The sequence below is a fragment of the Aythya ferina genome, assembly GCF_964211825.1.
Source record: "Aythya ferina genome assembly, chromosome: 5".
In the NCBI taxonomy this organism is placed as follows: Eukaryota; Metazoa; Chordata; class Aves; order Anseriformes; family Anatidae; genus Aythya; species Aythya ferina.
Genome location: NC_140301.1, coordinates 19,133,997 through 19,154,612, shown reverse-complemented (window position 1 = coordinate 19,154,612; position 20,616 = coordinate 19,133,997). Strand labels below are relative to the sequence as shown.

General features: G+C 37.4%; 1 protein-coding gene across 5 annotated transcripts in view; it reads right to left on the bottom strand.

Annotated features, from left to right (window-relative positions):
• Window positions 1-209: 209 nt before the first annotated feature.
• The window catches only part of CHID1 (chitinase domain containing 1), a 106,444-nt gene continuing 86,037 nt past the window's right edge, over window positions 210-20,616 (bottom strand). For all 5 annotated transcript variants that reach the window (XM_084521093.1, XM_084521095.1, XM_084521091.1 and 2 more), the window contains 3 exons: window positions 5,533-5,613; window positions 2,504-2,546; window positions 210-483 (listed from right to left, as the gene is read on the bottom strand). In XM_084521093.1, coding sequence (XP_084377219.1) covers window positions 385-483; window positions 2,504-2,546; window positions 5,533-5,613 — 223 coding nt within the window. In that variant the 3' untranslated portion in view covers window positions 210-384. The remainder of the gene's footprint in view (window positions 484-2,503; window positions 2,547-5,532; window positions 5,614-20,616) is intronic.

The following is a 20,616-nucleotide window of genomic DNA, read 5'->3' as shown; positions in this document are numbered from 1 at the left end:
ACAGTAGTTTGAGAGGTCTCCATCTTAAACTTTGATCAGATGGTAAGAACTTGTCCATTTTATTTCTTGTAGAAAACAATTTCAATTCCAGTGCCATCCCAGTTGTGTAGGTCTGTTTTCAATGACTGTGAATTCAGGAGCATTATAATAAATTTCTGTGGCTTTTCTTTTCTTTTTTCTGAATGTTATCAGAAACCAACGATCACATCTACGTGGCAAATCAGAAAAGCTTCTTTATTGGAAAAAAAATGCAATAATTTTTAATACAGGTATTATATAAATTACAAAACATACTTTAAAAATCACCTCTCTGGTATACCCAAATTAATTGAAGGTTGGAGTCTCAGCGAAGCAAATAAAGTCTCTCCCAGATCATCTCTTACTTTAAAGAAGGTCATAAAAATAATCCAGGCCTTGTCCCAGTTCCCAGATGGATATTCCAGTGCCCAATTCTTTTGCAAGCTCTAAGCGCAACTGGATGGACTAAGACAAAGACACATAAAGCAATTAGCTTTTAGTCCGTGACATCAGACATTCCATGCTGCCATCTCTTCATACCATTTTCAGACTTTAAAAATAACCATCTGTGAACTAGATACTGAAAAACTTGAAGTCTGTATATCAAGTATTCTCTGGTTAGAAAGCAATCATTTAGTAAGAGACAGTTAATTGCACCAGCTAATTCAATGACCTAATACACCATAACCAGCTAAATAGACAAAATGCCATGGAAATAAATCTGATTTATGAACTATGCAAAGGACTATTCTCATTTAGGCTATCACTTCACAACTTACAGAAATCCTAACTCTTCCCAGAAATTTCCCAAGGGTAAAATAAAACTTTATCACTGAAGACAATTAGAACAACCATCAAGATCTTGTGCATACCCTTGCCTTCTCTCAAGACAGAGTCATAATTTTCATTATCAGAATTCTATTTTAGAATGATTCTGGAAGATTAATATTAAAATGTATCCTATCTGTGCTACTGCTATTGATTCAGAATTAGTTTAGCCATTGGTTTACAAGGGAACTAATGTTACAATTCATGTTCTGAATTTCTTTCAGTTCAGACAATAAAAATAATTCCTTTTGAGTCTCATTTTCAGGTTTTCTGACTTTGAAGTGCAGCATTGCTTGAACTGCACATACCACAGGGATGTTTTAAAAACTCATTTCCATAGGAAACAGAACAAAGTGTTGAGCCACCATTAATACATCTGCTGGGGCCAGACTTCATGCTTGCTTTTATCTTATTATGAACAAGTCAATTTTGAGTCGATCAACCTACCAGTGACTATAACATTAAAAAGGGGAATAAACACACCTGTGAGAGGAGAAATAAACCAACATGCAGTGTTCCACTGATCGTCCTGATCACCATTATGTGACTATTTGATCTGCCTCAGCATACAAGTCTCAAAGTATTTCATTACAGCCTTGTCAAAATTTGAAAGAAAACCTGCTTCTGTAAATTCACCAAACACTTCAATTGAATATGTTATTAATATAACAAGGTGTAAAGAAAGAAATCTACAGGAATAAATGTTCCTTAACCAGGCTAGGACTGACTCTAGCAGGGTTAAATCCTTCCATAAGACCAGAGAGGATGTAGCATGACAACATGCAGCACAATTTGTCTTTTCTCTGGTAGATTGGCAATGAAACTTTCTGTCACTCCAAGACAGATACTAGGAAGCACATAGTTAGACACGGTGATTAGTATCTCATATATTGTAGTATTTCCACCTGTATTAGATTAATGAAGGGAAATATAGTTGTATTAACAGAACATAAGACAATATTCCCATTCAGAAAAATGGAGCTTTAGATAATTTCACACTAGTTTAACCATACAAAATATCTCTGCTCTCTCCAAATATGATATATTGTCACTAAAGAAGCAATTCTCTTCTAATATTAAAAGCCAGAAGAGGCTTAAGATGCTGCCTTTAGCTTAATTTGAGAAAACCTAAAAATAGCTTCCTGGGAATTAAGGCAAGTAACCATTGTATCATGTATTCTCATATATTGCAGACTACTGTCTGCACAGAAATTGCATGTCCAGCCAAAAGACTTCAGTAAGGGCAAAGTTTTCAAAATACTAAATATGTTCCAGAGAAAAAGAATGGAAGATAATAGGCTGATGAAGGGCAACAGTGCGAAACAGGACCCCATTACAGAGGAAGGTGAAACCAGCACCTGTTAGCACATGACCTGTGCACTCAAACAGATCCTCTCAGAGCACTGTCTGCCCTGGTGTGTCTTATCTCAGACATGGCAAATCTTCAAAGATTCTCCAAAACCCATTATGCATTAGACAGAAAAAAAATATCTCGTACTGGAAAATGAAGCCTTGAATCATAACAACTACATCAGGGTGGATTTCTTTCACAGAAGTCTAAGCCCACTTAAGCATTTTCCAAATTGTCTCAATAATGCAAGTCCAGTAAACACTTTTTTCCTCTTACCGCCCTCTGACCTGAGAAAGTCACACCTACCTTCAGTGTTGGATAGAAGATGGCATGTTTTCCTCCTTTATTTCTGCAAAACAGGGGGAAAAAAAAAAAAAAAAAAAAAAAAAAAAAACAGTAATCACAATAGCTTTAGTAGACTCTCATGGGACTTTTAGCTGGGTTTATAATTAAAAAGAGTTTTATTCTTTCTAATAAGAACGAAACAAAGACAGTGCTGAAGAAAACTGCTGACTTCATTGTGAAGAAGTTACCACTTTTAAAAGTAAGCATTACTATGCCACTATCAAGAGACCACTTGCAATTTAGCACCTTGTCTGAGATTTCTTACCCAGTGGTCATCCCACTCTGGAGGCTGAGGGACACTGAATTCAGATACTTTTGACATTAACGTCTGTTCAGCCCATAGTTGCCCTCTGACTACTCTAGTTACTGAGTGCAGGGTAGGGCCAAAATGTTCTCCAGTTCTCTTCCCTTTCTACTTCAGATAAAAACCTTCTACTCCTGCTCCTTTTCTACTACAGATACAAACATATCACAGTACATGAATCAAAAATGATTCATGTGGTGGGTAAAGAAAAGCAATTAGGGGAAGCTACACCTGCACTGTGTATCTGTAAGTCAAGTATGCAATCTTTTCACTCTCCAGCCGGTCTCAGTTACAGGAATATTTGGCAGTACATCAAACAAAATATGTATTTACTCCACACAAGTGGTGTTTAAGGAGGACAACACTTAAAAGAGGTGGAAAGGCTAATAGCAAAAAACAGAGGCTCCAAGATGTCCAGAAGATGCAAACTGAAAAGGACATCTCAAGCCAGAGATGGCTTGATACAAGATCTAAGTAAATACCTTGTGATGCCTTACTGCAGCTGAGTGCAACAATATTGTAAAACTGACAGATAGTAACAGGCAGTTCTGCCTACTAAATACTTATTGAAAAAAAAAAAAAAAGAAAAAAGATGAAGACACTTGACTGTCAGATGCAAACTGTGAAAAATTTCCTCAAATAACCAACCATTTTTTATGTCAAACTAAATGATACCAGTATAAAATACATAGGCAAGGCAAGCTACAGTGGGCACAGATACCAAGGCTGCATTTTAACCACTAGAAATGAGAAGGATGAGTTACAGGTGGTCTCACAGCATCACTTCACCAGTTAGGCTAGGAGGGAAGGCAGAGTGCTTGGACAGACCAAGCGGACATTGCTGGTCGAATCTTTCAACTCAAGCAAATGCATACCTACCTGTACAGTGCACAGGGACAGACACCCAGCGATGACAGACATCTGTGATTATTTGTAATATATTCTGCTTCTTACGTGAAAACCATTAGCTGTGGTTTGCTTAAAGATTCACGATTTGATTTCTTAGCAACTGCAGACATGCAAGATTTCCAGGTGAGATGCTTTACTAGTGAAGCATATTTCAGGCCTACCTGCTATTCCCATCCAACGTAACTGCTCCTTTGCAAAGCAAGGTGGTGCCTGAAAAAGTGTTCCCTTAAATAACCCCCTGCATTTGGCTGAACTACTGCAGACACAGTGAGCCACACAGTTGCCTGCCAAGCACTGCACACCAACTGAAATTCAGAGTGATTTTCTTACCCAGCACGTTTTACGCATCAAAAATTGTTCTTGAAAGGCCACAAACAAGAACCTCCAAAGACTGGCTTTCAAAGGCAAATGATGTAGTACTACTGACAAGCTTTCTCTTTCCAACATGTTCAGTTTGGAAGACGTTTAGGAAATGTGTTTCCAAAATGAATCCCAAACTCATGCCATTCAAACAGAGCCCTCAGATTTACTGCTTTGAGAGCAAGTTTTCATCCAGTGGTTATTGTGTCTCCAACTGGATTTTGCATTAAGATCAGTAAAACAAAGTTTTTGATTTATTTCTCTTTGGTTAACACAAAACACCTTGTAACCGTTTGACACAGACAAAGTAACCGTGCAACAGGATACCAAATAATTAAAAATGAAAGGACACAGATTCCAGTCCTGCTATACAAACACATAAAATAAATTGAAACATTGCTGACCTACAAGTAATTTTTTTTTTTCTGATAAGAGATACATGTAAGCTGAGAAGTTTACAACGCAGGCGAAAATTGCAGGTTGAGAGAATACTTGAAAATTAATTACAATACCTAGGTAGGGCAGGGCTTTTGTTTTTGTTCTTTTTTTTTTTTTTTTTCCTCAAGTTCAAAAGTATCCAAAGCAAAAAGGTATTTATTAAAAAGCAATGTAGTTACATTACTGTTTTTTTTCTTAAAGCACCCCAAAATGTATTTCACTCTTAATTTCAGTGCTTCTTCTCAGCAGTCTTCAAAGCAGTAAGATTTTGTTTGTAAAATATTACTGTATTTTTGTATGTTTGTATATAACATATAGCAAATTATTACTGAGGCTTAATAAGATTTTAATGTTTGTTTGTTTAACTCTGTTTTAAATGGATTTTTAATAGCAGCAGGAAACCTCTTGGCATTTCCTGATGAAAAAGAGAGGACAAAGAAAGTTATTAACCTTTCCCTTCATGCTCTTGGGAAAACATTCCCAGACTTTTAACAATTTCTAATGTTCACCTGATAGTCTCATTACCCTACTCCACGGTGCATTTTACTTAGTGCAATTGCTTAACCAATCTAGTCACTAGGACTTCTAAAACCAGGCTCCCATTCCACAGACTTTTCCCAGAACTATATTTGGCTGAGTTACTGGTAATCACCCAATTAACTCACAATACTAATCTCAGATGCTCAGAGTAAATGACACTCAGCAGATAACTTTGATGGATAGCTTCTAAAGATATGACTCATCAGACTTCTCTTCTGAAGATTGTGTTAGCTTGGGTTATTTCATTAATCTTTCCCTGATTTAATTCTCTTGCCTGAAGCACTCTTATGCTGCAGTTTAGTGTTGACATACAGATCACAAACAACAGAATTTCCATTTGCTGAATTCAGTTGCATACTATAGTTAACTGGTAATACATTGTGTACTGGGCCATGCCTAATAATATTTGCAGAACAGTAAGCAAATAACTGTAACTCACTTTTTGTATTTGAAGTAGTGTTCAGCAATTTGTTCATCCCAGACAATTTTCGGTTTGTGCTCCTTCAAGGTTTCAATGTACCTACAAATTAAAAACATAGATATGGAATTAACTTTTCTAAAAAGCAGTTACAAAATTAAATAGCAGGCAATTCTAAAAAGCAGCTTTACCACGCTTAGATGCTGAACACTGTATCAAAATGTTCTTGCTTACAAATAATTTTCTCAGTCAATTTTCCAATTTGCCATGTTTGCATTTATAAGCTTTTTTATTTAAGCAGTGAATGAATTAACATTCATCAGATAAGAAGATGAAGACTATTCTTCAATATTTTTATAGTCTAATTCTTATATATGAAAGCATAGGAACTGAAGTCATTCCTAGGTTGTACCTAATTAGGTAGCATGAGGCTAATCAATGCACTTAATTATAAGCCACTATTATGTGATCAGAAAGGCTGTCCGGTAAAAGGGGCTTAGTTAATGTTCTAAGAATAAAATAAAAAACTATAAAGCTTGTTTAAAAGAAAAAGTTACTGTTAAGCAACCTTTAGCAAAATTTTCTTTACCGCTATCTTCTTGGCATTATTTTCTTTCATGGACATTTTGAATGGGGAATAATCTACCTCATATCTACTTGGCACAAAGTGGAAACTGAAAATTACTTGTATGCAAAAACTGTGTAGGCAACTAGTGCAGAATAGTTAGTATGTTGTAAGCTGATGTTCTTTGTTCCCAGCATCATCTCAGCACAGAGACAGTGTCTCCTTGTGTCTGCATCTTCGACTGCACAATGGAAACAATGCTGCTTGCTGCCTCATGGAACTACACCAGAAGATGGCAAGCTACTAACGAGAGACCACAGCAGCATCACAGCCTCTAGCACGTTCTTCCATCTCTTCTGCAGCATTGTAACCTGCAGCTTTGGCCAGCAAGAAGGCTGAATTAACTCTGCTGACAACTTTCTTGACTACACATTAGGGGATTTATCTGGCCACAGTCACTGGTTTCTTTTTTTTCCCCTTGGGGATTATATCAGCAATTTAAATCTGAACTCCTGTTAGCAGTTGTCCATCTGTATGATGATTATATAAAACAATCAAAAGCAAACACAGTGGTCATAAGGTAGCATTAAAGATAATTTTTTCCATTAATAATGTTTCTATAAAACCTAGTAAAACTATACCTTTCAGAATGTGTCTCATTTTTGTGATAACATCTATGATCGTGACAGGATTTGCAGGGAGAAATTTCCCTTTAAATCTTGTTTGAAATTTCTCCCTCCTAAGATGACTATAAATTATTTCCATCAGACACTACCCTGATCCCATCAATGCTGAAATTCCATTTCACTATACAGTTAGAGAAAGAGAGAGAAAGAATTTGTATTTCTCAGTTCAAAAAAGATTCATTTTCCCCTTCCTTACTAATCTAAATTACTACTTGCAGAATTGCAGGGAATGTTTTCCTTCTTATGCTGTGGTTTGCTCATTCATGTATTGGCAAATTGTCGCCTACTGCTAGAAGGATTAGAAAAGATTTTCATTTCATATTTAGGCCAACCCAAGCATGCTATTTAAGTATCTACATAAGCAAACAAATGGTATCAGCTATTACACTATTTCTCAATACACACATGCCCAGAAACAATATGCCTTTCCAAATAGTGCAAGTTAAACCTTGGAACCTTCACATATCCCTTTGTAACAAATACAGAATTGTAAGTTGTCCCACTAGACAAATATGAAAACATATCTACTTTTCTACATTTAAAATTTAAGGATAGCTTTTAACATCTTGCCCCATTCCAGTACAGTGACTTCAGTAATGGCAGGAGCTAACTTTTGTGCAGAATCAAAAATGAGATGTTACAGCCCAGAGTTATCCGCCAAGGAACCCTGGCACACAGTTTTCTTCTTCAACACATTCCCTCACTTTGGAAGTTCTCACTTCTGTTGCTAAAAATCCCAACACGATTAAAAAATACTCAACATACATATGAACGAGCTTGAAAATTAGAAATGTAACTTGCAGCAATTATTACAGCCTATTACATGTAAGGTATGCTGTTATTTTAAAGTTGTTCAGGCATGCACCTCATTTAATGAGAACCCATCCTGACCATGCACAGAGAATTTATTTTCCTTTCTCCTGCCTCTGGGCATTTATCAACATTGTATGTAAGAGCAAAAGTGAATTAATTCATCTTCAAATCACATCCATGGGGATGATACTAGCTCCAAGCTTGACTTTTGGAAAAAATCAATATTAAGCCCAAAACTGTAACTATCATCCGATAATTTTGGGTGTCTGACTTTAAATGCATTAACTTTTTTTTTTTTTTTTTTTTTTAAATTGTCTCTGTTAAGGACAACAAAAATTCAAAGTACAATGTTCAAAACAGGGAGCTCCCATTTACTTTGATTGCAACTGTGCACAGACATCTTCCAGATGTGCCATATCTCATCATCTCTGACCTATCCTATTACATGCATCGTAAGAAGGGTTACTGTGTAAAACTGCAGCACACATATTACTGCACACTTGCTTGAATCACAGTAATGCTAATCAAACATTCTTAACATGTTATGTCCTAGCTGAGGTGGTACTTGACTCAACAAACATTTGACATGTAGTTATTTCTTAAAAAATACTGGATTTAAAAGAGCAATTTTCCATCATGCTGAACCAGACAAGCATGGGATATTGGCATGCCTGGGACAGAAGAGATCCAGTTTCATTTCCACATTCTGGAAGAGGGAAAGGGATGGGCAGGGAGCTGATCACAAACAGCCTTCCTCTTTCTCTCCACCTCTCACCTCACTCCTCTCCTTTCTCGTATTCATTGCCTTTTTCCTCTCTTCTCTTTCTAATCTCTCCCTTTTTGTACTGCCACTTTCATATCCCTTCAGACTAATTTATTTTCTTCCTTGTCCGTCAGCTCTTAACTTAATAGACTTCTTTTACCAAGCTGCTTCAGCAGCTAGGGTACGATAAACACAGAAAACCTCAGCTGCCTTGCACTAGCCATTTCCCAGGAAGCTGTGACCAAAGACAAAGGAAGTCATGCTCAGTTTCTCCGCTCCTGGCCTGAAGCACAGATGAAGCACCTGGAGTGCTGATGCTTCTAATGAAGCTCCAGTGCAGAATTTCATTGGATTCATCTCTATTGAGCCTCATTTCCCCTCCGGCCACCTTCATATCTAGTTTAAAGCCCTCTAGATGAACCCTGCCAGCTCTGGGTCTACAGTCCATTTCCCCCTTTGAGACAGGTGGGACCCATCGGCAGCCATCAGGCCAGGTACCAAGGAAACCTCCCCATGATCAAAAAAAAACAAACATAAATTCCTACAACGGCACCAGCCTCTCATCCATGTATTGATCAGCCAGGCCTTCCAGGTGCACTCAGTATCCCTCCCCATCCCTGAAGGGACAGAGGAAAACACCACCTCTGCACTCACTCCATCCACTAAGTGCCCCAACCCCCTGAAGTGCTAGCCTTCAGGCTTCTCTCAACACTTTTATTGCTGCCAGCCTGAATTATCACTAAGGGATAATAATTAGAGGGGCAAACAAGGCCAGGAAGGTTCCTGGTAATATCCCTGACCTGGGCCCCCAGGAGGCAGCGGACTTCCCTATGGGTAGGGTCTGGCCGACATATGGGGCCCTTTGTTTCCCTCAGAATCACCTATGACCATTATCTTTCTTTCCTTCTTGGTGGAGGCAGTCTTGAGGCGTGCAGTTGACCTCCTCACCCTAGACAGCCTCCTGTACGGACTTTCCCCCACACCCCCACCACACTGTCCCCCGAGCTCCCGGGCCTCAAACCTGCTGTGTGAGGGCAGCTGGGGAGGCAAGGTGGGTAGGGAGGGGGCTCCCCTGCGACGCCGAGCAGGGACCTGTTTCTGTTCCTCTCCATCTCTCAGGTCCCCTCCCTCTGCCCGACAGTGCCAGGGCTGGGGGTCCCCCGCTCTTTGGGGTGTGTCACCCCGGTGCCTTTACCTCAGGCACGGCAGGGAGTGACTCCGCAGGCCTAACTCCTGCTCACACCCCCGTAGCCCTTAATCTCCTCACCTCCTCCTTGAGCTCCGCCACCAGGCTGCTCAGCTCCTCCACCCGCCCACACCTCATGCAGGCAGCATCTCTGTCACCCTCCGATGGCAGCGACAGGCTCAGACACCCCTGCAGCCGGAGCCCTGAACAGCCACATGATGGGGCAGGCACTCGGCATGGGTGGCCACAGTCCTTTTGGCAAGCACTGGCCGCCTGGTGGTGGCCATGGCTGCGTTTGCTGCCTGGGAGGCAGCCAGTAGGTGTCTTACTACAAGTACAGAAGAAAACACAAACGTTACAGCCTTTCTATGCATATAGGCTTACATGTTCATGGCGCCTCTTATTCTCATTTAACTTCACAGAAGTTTTATAAAGAAAAAGCCCTGAGGGCTTACTCAGTAGCGAAGCTGGCAAATTACCCTAGGGAACCGCAAGTACAGCTGAAAGTACCCTAATGCTATCTTTTCTCAGTATAACCCAAATGGTTCTCCTTTATAAAAAGGAAAACAAAGTTATATATCGATCAGAGAATAGAAGTAATCACGTATGAGGCAGAAGAGGTGCAAATGTTTATGTATTTAAGGTTTTGACTCAAACTGGCAGATACAAGAGGAACATATGAAAATCTCCTTAAAGAAAACAAGACCTTTATTTGTAACCTAATAAATATTTCCCAGACAACACAGACATACCAGATTGAGGCAGACGGTTTGCGTATCTGTTTGGATACCTTTGATAACATGCTGCTGTTCAGCAGTCCCGTTTTATTTTGCAATGATAGAGATTTAATATTTTTGTTCTTATCCTCTGTTTGAAATGCTTAGGTGAGGCTACAAAACATGCCAATTTTCATTGCCAATTGTTTATGGTAACAGCTAGTTACTAAGTCACTGCTTGTTACACGCATTCACCTTGGGTATTTTCTATCAGAAATCTTTGTTGGGCTGACCACAGACAAAATCTCAACTTCCTAGCTGAAGCATCAGACAGTATTTCCCTTTGTATTTGTTCAGTTAGCTGTGGATTTTTCTTTCCAATTTATCCAACCTAACACATGACAGATGTGTTAGGGGTTTATAGTATTTACAGAGGTTTGGTTGTAGTAGCTGTTGCTACCTTGCAAGAATGAGTTCCTTGCCTTTAAAAGCCTGTTACGTTGTCTGGACATCTCTTTCTGCTCTAGCCGAAGGGCACCTTCCCGTCAGGCAGAAGTTAATGGTAGAAGAGTTTACTATGCTAGAACAACAAGCGGGATTCAGGCAACCTTACAGAAACACAATTCCACAAGAGCACTGAATGTAATAAGGCACAGAGTTACAGACTAGCTCACAGAACAACTCTATTTAGTCATATTTTCAGAAGTTTAGTCTGACTATTAGCTAGAGGATTTATGTGTTTGTTTTATGAACTCAGTACATGGCTCAAGTCTTCACTAAATCAGATCTTCATTTAGTCTTGACTGCCTTAGCACACATTTTTAAAAATGTGACTATTTAACAGAAGTGCGATGTTGTCTCTGGTATTCATCATGGAATTATCACCAAGTAGGCATGCGACCGGACGAACAAAGAGTGACACAATTCTCTCTCAATTTCGGAAACAGGTCACCTCGAGGTTAACACAATTCTGCTTCTAACTTATTTCTGTTACTTATTTCTGTTATTCCTGTAACTACACCAGACAGACCTCTCATTATGCGCTCACTTCTAAGCAAACATCTTCTCCCTCCTCACAGTTTTAAGTTGAAATTAAGAGGAAAAAAAAGAGAAAAAAATGGCAGATGTATAAAACAGTCAGATGTGAATCATTTAATAATTTAAAAGTTGATCTGAAGTAGATCCTCCCCTCTCTCACACTTCTTCTTTCATAATTAAAAATGTTTTCATTAGCTATCATAACTGTCTCTGCTGTACATCAGGGACAACGTGAAAAGCCTGCTTTAAAGCAGATTGTCAGACTACATTTTGCAGATGTAAGACGCACCACACTGCAAAAGCAAACTGATTTTCCTCCAAACTCAGTCCATCCACCATCAGCAACACATACCAACAAACCACATATAATATTAAACCTAAAAAAAAAAAAAAGGAAAACCCTTTTCCTAAATGTGATTGAAAACTTGTATTACTTGTGAAAAGACAATTTCAATAAAATGTGTGCAGCTGTACTTATTACAACATCATATGTCAAATCACACAACCTGCACTTAGTTATTAAAGTACTATATTAATTTTCTATTTGATTTTATAATCAATGTAATGTTTCAACTATTCATTATGATACTAGGAAAAGGCAGGAGGGGGAGATACCGTTTTTACTAAACTCTAGTTACAAAAGTATTACAATAAACTCGTATGAAACAGAATATTCAGCAAAAATACTTTGTTACCAAAGTATGTGACCTTCTTGTAGGATGTCAACTTCTAAGAAAAGAACTTCCCTCATTCTGAAAAATGAGAGTATCATGGTTTTCCCACTTTTTAATTTATTCCGTTTTAAATCACTTGCCTCATTAGGCTCTCTGTACATATATTTATATATAAATATATTTGGGATTTCTTTATTATTTATTATTATTATTAATTTTCTCTCTGGACAGGATTTGTAATCTGGATCTTTTGTGGCATATGGAAAAAAAAAAGGACAGTGTAGAGATCTGTATTAAACTGAAATCTGTCTAGGTGTCCCCACTACATGGAAAACTGCACTGGAAAAATAACCCTCTTTTCAGGACAAGCCTCAAACTACAAATGCTGTTTCAGAATGTTTATACCTGAAGATGATAGAATTCACTTTGAGCACAATGAAAGCATTGATTACTCCAACCACACTAATGCATTCTCCACCATAATCCAGGATGAGGATCATCTCAACACCAAAGATTTGAGCACATGAACTTCCATTAGAGATGAGGAAGAGTAAATGGAAGACTAATTAAATTATATTGAATAATAAATAAATAATCTTGCTGTCAAAAATATACATAACGCTTAAATTACATAACAAGCATCTACATTGAAGAAAAGAGGCTGAGTCACAGCAATGTTATTCTTACAGAATCTTGTAATACATATTAAGTGCTTCCAGGCTTCCAAGACAATGGTACATCTAAAGGAGAATTGAAAATATGTATTGTTTTGTTGAGAAGCCAATAGGTGATTTTTTTCTGAACCACTACACCGACATTACTGCAGCTTAACGTCCATCCTTTGTAGATGAAACATGGGTCCTAATAAATTCTTGTTAGATGATGTATCATAACAGTAGAGGAATTAGTCCTTGCTAGACTGGATAACATAAATACAGAAGCTCTACTCCACCTCATCCAATAGTCTGTCTTACTACAGTCTTAGACATGACACCATCTCTCTGGTTAAAAACTACTTCTCAACATAATAAAAAATAAGCTTGTTTCAAGAATCAGCAGGTTAATCGTAAAAAGAATTTTTTGAAGATAAAAACTACTAGTTTAAGGGCACATATTTTGAAATGCTTAAGTAACCCTCAAGTGAGGTTGAAGCATTTTCAGATACAGTACTCTAAATACAATACTGTGCTCTGTTCCTCCAAGAACTGGTATTATACACAGTGCATGTGAAAAACTGAGGCTGTCAATTCCTGGATGTGAAACCGAATAAAATTCAGACACACTAATATATCTACTACTCAGCTTCAGCTGTAAATAAGAAAAAGTATAACTATGGTAGTTCTGCTGTATGGCAATTTGTTTGTTCGTTTGTTTGTTTGTTTTAACAAATAAATACAAAATTAAAAGCTTTCCAGATTACCCTCTTGCTTAGAACATGCAAATCTGCTATATTAATACAGTGCTACACAGATCGCTACAAAAACTCTTTATGCTGGGTTTGGAGCCTGCTCCATGGCAGATTACAATAATTTTTATTCAGTGTATAGGAGATGTATTTTGATCAACTCCAGCTATGACTGGATGAAGGTTGAGCTACAGGCACTTGATATCCCAAATTCTTCCATGCCTGATTTAAAATTGCAGATAGAACAAAATTACATTTCTTTTCCATCCTCACCTAAAAGGTCAGATCTTTCAAATGCCAGAGAACATCCTGACTAACTCTTCCAGTTGCTTCTTGCATTTCTCCTCAACCACACCTGAATTAAAACCACCCCAGTACAAACTCAAGGTGACCAGCACCATCACCCAAAAGATTTAACAACCACAAAAGAAAGAGGGAGCATCTTTCCCTCACCCTGCATCAGGTAAGGAGCAGTGAAGTTGTTCCAAGCCCCCATCCCAGCCCTGCCTAACCTGGAGCTGGGGTTCTGTGGTTGCCAGGAGGCCTGAGCCAGGTAGGTGTTCTTTGCTTGGTAGCAAAGAAGAATGAAAGGGAATGTACGTTGGGTGCAAGCAGCAGAAGGCACAAAGGGTGGGAGAAGGATGCTGTGACTGCAGGTGAAGACCTGATAGCGGCATAGCTACCAGATGATGTTCTCTGGTCAGGCAGAGTGTAAAACTCACAGGCTGCAGGATTCTGGGTATATAAAACTGATCCAGGTCAGCAATGGCGTTCGGAGAGAAATGTTGTCTCTGTTTTCTCTCCAGAAATAGTGTAGGCCAAACAAAAGCAGTGTTATTTGCAAGGAAACAGAACTTCAGGTGATGAACAAACCTATCTACAGTAGGGGAGCACAGCATGAAATCCTATCCACTACTGGATTTCTTCTACTTCACAAGATGCTGGCAATGAGATGCTCCACTTCAAGGAGCCTCAGAAGAAGAGTGTTTAGATTCCTTAACTGGGAGTCATGCCAGGCCTGGCATTTCCACCACCAGTATCTCTGCCTGTTCCACCCTGGCCTTACTACTAGCGGGTTTTCAGTAAAACATGACCTGTGAAGGCAAAGTTGATAGAAAATGCTAAAGCATGGACATGATCTAGCTGTTTAACAGCTCTCTCCCTTCAAAGCAGTGGGAACGTTCATATCCTTCCAATCCCTTGAAGGCAGCCCCTGCTTCAATGGCCCTGCACTCTGTATTTAGGGTGTGCTTCATTCTTGTGCTATAGGAAAGGCAGCTCTAGAGGCAAGAAGGCAGCATTCCCCACTGCCCTTTGCACCTTTGCTAATCCCGAGCCTGCTGAATGCATCAAATCAAATGCTCCTGAGAACACTTTTAACTTCTGCCCAACAAACAATTTCATGACAGCATTTCCCTCATCAGGGACACAGTTCTCAGAGCCCTAAGACTGTAATTTTGAATGATGCTATCACAAACAATGCCCACTATTTACTTGGATCCATTTTTGTTTATATGTGAAAAGTGCATAGTAAATACTTTCAAAATGCAAGAATAATTATTAACTTTAAGTAAAAAAAAAGAAAGAATTCAACTAAGTAAGATCAATTGAGACAAATTATCTAAAAGAAGAATCAAAGAACTGATAAAACTTTGATTATCTTAGTGTGCTGCTTTAGTTTGATAATATATTTTACCCATGGTCTCTTAAAACTAATGCATTCAAAAGCTATTTAAAGTTACATTCCTAAGTGGAAGCATACTGTAATATTCTCTGACTTCTACAGGTAGCAAGGACCAAAATCCAACAAGTTTTGCTCTTACTTCTGAGGTTTAACTGCCACATTCTCATTGCTGATAAATCTAGTTAAAATAGGACTACAAGGTTATTACATACATAGTTTTTGAAATTAATTTGCTGGAATGTCAATTAAATTTTGGTATTTCAACCTAGCTCTCACAAAACTGAAGAATGTTTCTAAGGCTATTCTATGTCTTTTACACATCACCTGTCACACTTCAAGTCCAACCTTGCAAGAGCTGAACACTAAATGCTTTCTGTAAGATAAAAGAAACACAGAATAGTGATAGTTTTTTGGCATGAAGTAGTTACAGATGTGCAGTAATACATTTAAATGATCAAGCATAGTACAGCAAACAGTATTACCTTCACATGAAAGAATTCATAAATTCAATTCCTGCCTGCAAGGACTGTAGTTAGAGAAGGCACCTATGCTAGATGAAAATCTATGGTACCTCAGTAAAATCCAGTGTCCTATGCAGCTATGAACTATATACCCATTTCCAGTTTTTGGGACTGAGCTAAAGAACAAAGAACATTTCTGCTGATTTTCCAGTTCCTTCTTAATACTTATCAAAGGGAGTTTTCGCCTCTCAATTGACCATATTTTAGTCACAGTTATATAGAGTTATTTAGGATTCACACCAACGGAACTACTACATGGCTTTCAGCCTTTGTTTTTTGAAAAGATAGAATGGTGACAAATTCATGGAAATAATTATTAATATCTCATAAATGATACAAATTTCACGGGGTTAGCACATTTTAAACAGGCTTTAGAATAATCTGGATGGCACTCTTGACTTGAATTGGAAATGGACTATGAAGTAATAAAACTATATTTTATCCAATTAGAGTGGAGATTTATGACTTTTTAAGAAGTTATCTTCATCAGGGCAGTTAAATACTTGAGAACAGGGAATTTATATCTTCTGATATTTAGTTAAACTAATACTAAGTCATGTGGCAGTATGTAAAGAAAACCCAGCACTTTGCACCATGAAAAAGCAGAACATCTTCCATATCTGTGCAGTAAGTCAGACAAATATTTATATATTTTTATTTGTTCAGTTTTTGCCAGAAAAAAACATATCTGTGCTTCCTGCTAAGATATGTTAAGATTATATTTTAAAGCAAAGAACAACGCGCGTATATTTATTCAAAATGATTTCCAAAAGAGGTGTTATTTAAATCAAATGGCAACACTTGGAGCACAAATCAAGGGACAAAATGATGCTCATACTTTTTTTTTTTTTTTTTTTTCCTTAAATTAACTGGAAACTTCAAAATGGAATATTGTCTTACCTCTAACAACTATGTATACATATATACTTTTTACCATTAAATGAAGCAGACTGATTTTTCACATTAGCCATAACTGCAGTCTTCTATCAGGTATATAGCACTCTGGACACAAAGAATCTTTGGTTTTCTGAAGAAATTGCTAACTTAGAAGAACAGCGTTAATAGGAATTACACTCACAGCATCTGTGGGCTTTGTGTACATTCTAAGATTTTGTTACTGCCTGAGGAAGTTAGAAAGATACATCTTTTTGCCATGTTTGAACAATAAAAGTTTGTGTTCTGCAAATATTTGAGCAAATTCAAGACAGTAAGTGTTCACAATTAATCTGATTACACCGCCAAAGGTAAAACAGTACAGCATGTTCATAACTGAAGTGGTTCCACATGCAAATATGTGAAATTGCAAGAAGGCTTTCAAAATACTAACACTTTGCATTCCCTATACAAGTCATCCAACACATGGAGTAATCACCAGTGCAGCTGTGCAATTAATATAAGAAGTCCTTAAAACACCTACTAATTGTAAATCTGAACAAGTTAAACATTAACAAACACAATGATATGTATGTAACAGAAGGCCAAACGATAAAGACCAAAGTAAAGTTAAAGAGCAAAAACTCCTGCAAGGCACCGATTAATAAAAGCATAGTGGAAGAGACACTAATAAAGTGGGAATGAAGAAATAATGTTTTTGTTTGTTTAAAAAAAATAGAGAGAGAGAAAAAAATCTTGGGCAGACAGAGTTTATCACTTTTCCCTTTTGCTTCAGTTTTCATCAGTGAACTTTTTTTTTTTCTTTTCAAAGTCATAAAAAGCATTTGATTGTGTTAACTGAAACATGGATTCCATTGAATTAAGTCTGCTAAGATAATAAATAGGTTCACCGCCACAAATAAGTCAACTTTTCTACCTTGAGGGAGGCCTGAAGGGAGAAGTAAAGCTTTCCTTCTCATTGCAAAGAGCCATTTCAAAACCATATGGCAGAGGTGCCATGTGGGAATAACTCCCTGTGCTCCACATATCTAATTATCACAAGCTCCTGCTACAGTCATATACCCAGAGAAGAGGTACGAATGACCTTGTTAAGTAAAGAAAACATAAAAAGAAGATGATTGCTAAGCTAGAAGATGAAGAGAAACAGATGGGACTGTCAACTGTAAAACCGCAAAGCCCTGTGATATAAGAACATGAACAACATGGAGAACAGTACCTGCATTAGAGGAAAAAGTTCTAGCTGAAGTCACTGGAAGATTTACTGACCTATGTTTGGGATTGCCAAGGCTTTTGCTGGGCATTATTTTAATTCTTTTACATAAGGTGGAAGGATGTAATCCACTGCAGCTATTGCAATAAACCTGAGTACTGCCTTATACATATTGCAGTCTACAATGCAGCCTTTGCACCTCTTCAGAAGCTCTTTTATTTCTGTCCCCCCACTCAGGATGGCTGCTTTCTTCTCAAATCCAGGAGTCCTGAAGACATAGGAAAAATACCTCCCCAGAATATAAAAAGGCAGGTTCTTGGCTTTTCAGTAAGCTCTGATTCCATAGCTGGTATCAGTCGATGATTACCTTTTGATCAGTTTTCTGATTGATTTTGTCACTGCCTGAACTGAAATCCCAAACACTATGTTGTGAGTAATCTTTTTTCCTCCAAAGCTCTACATCTGTGGATTATGATGATTATTGTCTTTGATCAAATGCTCAAAAAGTTTCAATACTTGGAAAAACAGGAGAACTCACAGTAATATACAACCAAGAGCCTAAACCCTAACAGAGTAACACACTGGAAAGGCCAAACCAGATTTTATCAGGCCATTTGTCCATGTGTTTATCAAGTCAAGGAAGGTCTAAATGTATCATACGTGTTATAGGTTTTAGAAGCTGACAAGAAGAGATGAAGGAAAAGGAAAAAGGGGGGAAGGGAGCAAGAGCTGTTTTTTATTCTTTATTCTGAGCAAGCAAAAGCAATTCAAATATGTTGGAAACTGGTTTGAATCCTGGGGAATGAAGAGATAGGTTATTAGACCTATTAATTCATAACCACGAAATACATTCCAATTACAAGTGGTTTCTGACCCTTTCTGTCCCCACAGCCATTGCAAGAACCTCTTTAATTACTTGCCTCTTTTGCAATAAAATACAATTAAGCCGTACTAATTATTTGACACAAGATATTTTAAGTATGGAAAAGTCTGACCAGTTGCTATAACAACACAACATAATGAGCTTGACTGGCAGGTATTACAGATTCATGCCTGTGATTGCTCCTCCCTTGTCATAATGGCTTTGAACTGCATCCCCACTTTCAAATCTATCATCTTCGTTGCTATTTGTTATTTTGTACCTACAGTAAAATACGAACATGCTGAATACAAGCACACTCAAAGAACTCATAAAACCATCAAATTGTCACAGCACTTCACACTTCAGGATGATTGCATAAACATCAAGCAATTAAGACCGAGGTGGGAAGGCTGGTGATTAAAATAAAGAATCCTTTTTGGAAACAAGTTCTTCCTCTGAAAGATAGAAGTATGGGATAAGGTTATAAATTAAACTAGATAAAAGCAATACCAACCCAACCAGAAACCACAGGGATTTTGTATAATTAAACAGTGACTTCTCCCTAGCAGCAACTAAGGAGCAACTAATATTTATGCCACGATGCATAAATATTTCTTCAGAAATACTGTAACAGCTTTAGCAGATGTTTAGAAAAAGGTAATTTAAGGCAGATATCAGAAAATTATAAAAACTTTGCAAGTTCTGTACATGATTCTAGATGATCTTCATTGTGTCCAAAAGGATGCCTGGTCATGAAGTGAAATGAGAAACTAAGCTACCAAGTTAACAGAAAAGCAATTTTAAGGAAGCGAGACAAGATTGCAAAATTTCAGGAGCACTTTGGTCTGGCTTACATCTAAAGCAAATCAAACTGTTCACTACTTAATAGTTCCAGTCAGATTCAGATTTCATTTTTTAACACAATCAAAGAATGATGAATTCAAAAGGAATCCAAAACGCTGCTCCAATGTTACAGAATGGCAACACCATTCTGTAAAGAATTGGTTTTGTAATTTTGAGTGCAGAAGGACAATACCGAAGCTTCACAGAACTAGAAATATTGTTTCATTCCAGCAAATAGATCTGTTGTTCATAATAAAATACAAGTAACATATCCAAGTTTTCTTACCTTTCCATTTGCATCACTGGATATTAAAATTATATTTGAAGCTAACTGTATTCATGTTTGCTTTTACCCACAGGCTAAAACATTCCTTGAAAAACTTTAGTTTTAACAATTAAAACCGAAGGCAAATGCTAGAATTTTACAACTATGACCCATAATTAACTACAACTTCAAACAGAACAGAGTAAAAAATTCTTGACTGATGTCTGATATTCATCATTACCACCAAACCTTTCTTTTTGACCTTGTGACTTCTTTAGCTAGTCAAACCAAATGAGGAAACATAGCAGACTGATAAAACAAGACTAAAATTCACAAGTGCTTTAGAAAACAGTACACACCTACCATTTTGCCAGTATCAAATCAATCCTCTCTCTCCTTCATTGAACAAACAAGCATAACCCAGCTCTGTTCCTCTGCTAGTCAGTGTTATCGGAGTACAAATACTTGCATTTGGTTCTACAAATATTTTCAGAAGAGAATTTAGCTAAAGCATCAATTAAGAAAATATTTAAAACATTAAGATACATTAGTTACCTTAAAAAATATAGAAATAAATCCAAAATATTTACTTAGTAGTCATTACACAATTCTCCACTAAGCCAAAACTAGCTATCTTGCATTGCATACATAGTAATAGTTTTTTTTGTTTTGTTTTGTTGTTTTTTACAATAATTACATAAATTTAAGCTTATTTCTTTCTTAGAAAGTATATGGAGTTTTAAAGATTCATATCTTAGTCTATGAACTATTTCAATACAACATATTTTAGCATTTTCATACAAAAAATGTTAGTAGGACATATTGTAACAACTTCTGAGGTTAAAAATTTGGGCAATCTTTACCACTATAACATTAAAATGAAAGAGCACCTGATAGAACCTGGCCCATAATGCTTCAGCATTAATCACATCCATAATCATACATGTGTATCATATTTAAAGAAAGGAAATGAAATGAAA